The 4,737-nt window shown below is 40.3% G+C and overlaps 1 protein-coding gene across 1 annotated transcript in view; it reads left to right on the forward strand.

Moving 5' to 3' along the window:
* Nucleotides 1-2,719, forward strand: part of LOC147032820 (uncharacterized) — a 173,443-nt gene extending 170,724 nt beyond the window's left edge. Inside the window, exons 2-3 of the mRNA XM_085870695.1 lie at nucleotides 317-386; nucleotides 482-2,719. Coding sequence (XP_085726821.1) covers nucleotides 330-386; nucleotides 482-1,594 — 1,170 coding nt within the window. The 5' untranslated portion in view covers nucleotides 317-329 and the 3' untranslated portion in view covers nucleotides 1,595-2,719. The remainder of the gene's footprint in view (nucleotides 1-316; nucleotides 387-481) is intronic.
* Nucleotides 2,720-4,737: the final 2,018 nt, after the last annotated feature.

The raw sequence follows: 4,737 nt of genomic DNA on the forward strand, positions 1-4,737 counted from the left end.
AAAGTGTAAATGTAAAACATGCACATCACGTGTTAATTTGTTATGTTGTGTCATTGTATGTGCCTTTTTATTCTGTTTTCCTTCTCTTCATTCAGTGTGGAGCAAAGAGACTCAACTCAAACCTCATAACCACATCTATTTCTCAATGATGTTGCAAAAACACAAAAGTGTAACATTCCAAATTAATAATAAAGTTTCACAGTACTTCCCATGAGATTTGTCGGTAATTAAAAAAAAACAAAGTGACGTCGTTTCAGTTTGAAGCATGTGTCGCGTGACATTTAATGACTGTTGGGGTGGATTTTCTTCCCTTCAGAATTGCCAAATGGATGTTCACTCCTGTTCCTGTCCCCAAGATACGGGGCATCGATCCTGAGATGTTTAAGGTGCATCATCTCCGAGCACACTTTAAATTCTTCATTGGAAGTTTAAACTTATTTCTTGCTCCAGCGTGAACATCATGTCCTTCATTCCTTTGCAGAAAGCACCAGTGAAGGAGTTTGAGCGTGTTTTAGGAACCTTCCATGGGAGTGACCTGCTTCGATACAAGGAAGAGCCATGGCTCCAAGTTATGGAAGTCGATTCAGAGCAAAAAGGAAAAACAGAGGCTAAGGGAGAACAGCAGAGCTTGCTTAAGAACCCCCCAGAATCACAAAATGAACACACGAGCCAAGCACAAGACCAGACATTCAAATGTGCTGATCAGTGCCAGTTGGCTTCCGACAGTCCTGATAACTCGTGTACAAGTAAGGATCATGATGCAAATCACATGACCACAATAAAACTTACAGAATTCTCAACAACCCTCAAAGAAGAAAACCAGAACAATCACCACAGCATTGCAGGAGCAATTCAGGAAGAAGGAACAGAAACTTTGCTGTTTATTACAAAACCTCATTTGGATGCAGAGGCCTACAAGCAGGTGGCTGGCTTGGATTGTCAAGGAAACGTTATTTTGAAGACGATGGATGTCAACCACCACAGTGCATGTAAGCAAATGAATGAGGAGAATGATAGCTTCATTCAGGTTCTGGAAGAACCCATGATGGCTGGAGAACAATCACTGACTGCATCGAATAATACCCTAGCTTCAGTGAAGCTGGACATCAAGAGTGCTTTGAATTTGGAAAACGACAAACTGCACAAAACTTCCAAATCATTTTCAGACTTGTGGAGCTCTGGAAGCACAATTAGCACTTTCAAACACAAAACTGTTTTTCAAACACAACCTGCAATGACACCAATGCCCGTGAAACAGCCAGAAACCATGCAAAACCTTAGAGATTTCAACCAGCCAAATGATACAGGAGCACAGATTCAAACAACGAAGGTGTCGGAAGTGACACTGTGTTCTTGTACGAGCGGTAGTCCAACCGTACCGTTGAGTTCAAATCAGGACTCCCCATCTATTGCCAATTACACTGCAATTGATCATGTGTGTGCACCGCAAAGGCTATTCGTCAATCCACAGGTGGATGTGACGAAAGGACAAATGGACCTCCAGGTGAACGGCAAGATCACTGATATAAAAGGCTCTTCTCCAGATGCCAGCAATGAGTATGTTGACGACACTACGTGGTTAATTGGTTACTAAAGCTTTGTGCAATAAATGACCAAGACAAAAATAAATAGACTTTCCCAGTGAAACCATTTGTTTGTTCCCAAGGTAATTTTTCAGTCCATTTTGCTTTTGAGTACAAGGAGATGAAACGTACGCACCTTGCTATGTTATTTCTCAAGCATAATTTCTGCCTCATTATCTTTGCTGCTTTGATTACGTTCTCTGTGAAGTGTGATGTCGTTAAAACTGGCATCATTTATAGATAGGTGCACGGTTTATTAAATTTGGCATTCTTCTCTCGTGGGCAGCACCTGTTTACTGGTATCCATCAATAGAAGGGTTTGTGGTTGCACCGCTCATGCTGTTCCCCCCTGTAGGATAGAGCAGGCGTTGTTGGATTTTATCCAAGGTGTGGGCGATAATTCGCCTTGTCATCATCTTAAGACACTGTGGGAATATTTAATGTCTACCAACTAATGCCGGCAGACATCACACACAGCTTTATGTCTATCCGAGGGATGGCACACTTTGTGATGCAATGCCCTGTCTGTCTGCGAACCTCAAATCTGGCAGTTTATAGTCAGGTCGGTAATTGAACCGAGACCAGACAGCTCGAAGGTAAGTATGCTACCTCTGCACCATCTTGTAAAGGCACTAAGAGTCAGTGATTAGGTGTGTGAGCCATGATTGTATAAGGGGAATTGGGGGGGGGGGGAGAGAGAAGGGGGAAGCCAGAACGTGCTTGGTACTTTGGAATATCTGAGCCATTCTTTGTGGTGTGTTGATTGTGTGGTTAAATACTTGGACGTTAATGTGTGTCGTCATCGCTCGTAAATGTCTACATTATGTAAAAGCATTTGATAAACATTGATTGCCATTGCACGACGCCATATTTGTTCATGGTATGTCCTCAGTGCAATTTAATTTCTGTATGTAGTGTTGTACTTGTATTAAAAGTAGGTTTGTTCCTCAAACAAGTGTAAGATTATTAAATGTTTTCGTTGTAACCAAAAAAATTTGAATAGAATATATGTAGTATTGGTATTGGAGAGTACTTTTACTTGGTTGTTTAAGAGGTCGAGTGCAAGATTGTTGTTTTGCTTGGTTGGTACATGTTCAATCCAGTTTGCACATTGTGGATTAAATCTTCTCTAATAATTGCTTGGACATTGTATATTCCATCAGCAACATGCATTTGGGACAATATAAGGTTGTTGTTTTTCCTTCAAACTTGATAACAAATGGAAGCTCGGCGACTAAATTGAGAAAGCAGTCTGAGATGTGAAATCAGACCAAATTTAGCTTTCCGGTGTACATCTGTCTTAGTCGTGTCTTGGTGGACGTATAATTAATTTATAAGATGAAATTGGTGCCAAAACCTTTCATATTTATTATGGTTAAAAGCTGTAAGCTTGAGATGTAGTCGTGATAATAAAAAGGCCTTCTGTTTTGAGAAGCTCAACCAAAGGACTGTTAAACAGGCTCAAAGATGTCTCGCATCCTGTTTAACGTTTATTGCCCATTCCTTCCTCATATCCTCCTCCCCATGCTAACAAACCCGAGTTTATTGACTCTTAACTGCCCACAATATTTTGTTTCTATTTCCTGCCCTGCATGTTGCCAAACAGCCCACACCTCAGATCTCTTTCAAATGAAAGTGAATCCCTTGGCCTGCATGATTAAATACACTTTATGACCATTTTGTTCATCTGAGCATTAAAAATCCTCAAGCGTGAAGACTGCCAAGACAAGTCTGATTGTGAAAGTTGGGAAAATATTTTGGATGCAAGTTAAAGCAGGTTTCTTAAGCCATAGTCTGATGGTGAAAATACTGGATGTACCTTTTTACGCCGCATGTGTAAAGTGCGAAGCGGGGTTAAACAATTGGTTTACTGTCTCTGTCCAGTGTCCACACGTCAGTCTATGATCGAGGAACTACTTGATTTCAATTGAATGTGATATTTTGAACATAAATTGGAACACGAATATGTGGTTTAGCAGTACTTTGGCTCTGAATTTGGCAAATTGTATGGAACCTCATGCTGATTGCACATATGCACAGAAGAGTATGGAAATTGCTTCTTTCTGTCTGCGTGGCAGTGAAACTAAATTGAAATTGATTCCAAACAGGAAACTTACTGTTTTTAAGGACATCATAAAAGACACAAATAACAGGCACGGATAACTAACTTAACGTGTTATGTAATGTGGGGTAAAAGACGGTGCATCAATGGCGGTAAAATTCCGAAAAAAGGTTTTTTCCATGCAGCCTTTAAGACTTTTATTTTATTCAAATCTATTTATATACTTGAACAATTTAGAACACAAATCACCTTGTTGGCACTTCGAAAAACCTTCAGTTTAGCAGTACTTGGACAAAATGTTACACCATTTTACACCATCTTGACCAATCAAATGTGCTGCTCATGCTCTCAGCATTGGGGAATTTCGAGATTCAGGCAAAATTGCTACTTGTAGGAAATATAGATCGTGCACGGAAATGCAAAGCAAGACTTGAAAGGACCCTTTCAATGTCCTTTCTCTGAAGACTGCGTAGGCTGAGGTGTTCCATGAACTCTCTAGTTGTGAAAGAAAAAACGAGGGGAACAATGACAGGGAAAATTAAAATGAAGAGTTTATGGAAAGATGAGATGTTAGTGGGACAGGGATGGAGTTTATTACATTTTAATGATATTGTCACACCGACTCCAAAAATGATAAGCCATAAGGGAAGGGATTCTTAAAAATCCAATGCAATTCCTCAGCCTTATCAAGACTATTATTCACAATCGGCAAACTCTGAATGTCAGGTATAACTGGCATGGTACGCTCAAAGTTATAACAGACAAGTGTCGACATGACAAGCTTGTTTTAGTTATCCCCATCAGTTTCACTCTAGCTTTTGTGCGAGATCACTGTGCGATGGCTCCTTGCACCCAAAAATGTCGAAATTGCAAATTATTGCCTCTAATTCGTGTTTTTCGATTCACTAATGTCTCTAGGATGGGTGTTAAACTGGGCTTCCCAGCTGCCAGCATTAGTTGGTGGACGTGAAAGAAACAACAGTCGTTCACGAAAAGGCAAGCTATCGCTGGCAGTAAAGCCAAATTACAACTCGAACATACAGTTAAAGGGGCATTACATCAGCATCACAGATGCACCTCAGAAGATTATAC

This window comes from Eptatretus burgeri, chromosome 2 (genome assembly GCF_056783735.1).
Source record: "Eptatretus burgeri isolate ZD-2024b chromosome 2, Ebu_testis_v1, whole genome shotgun sequence".
Taxonomy (NCBI): Eukaryota; Metazoa; Chordata; class Myxini; order Myxiniformes; family Myxinidae; genus Eptatretus; species Eptatretus burgeri.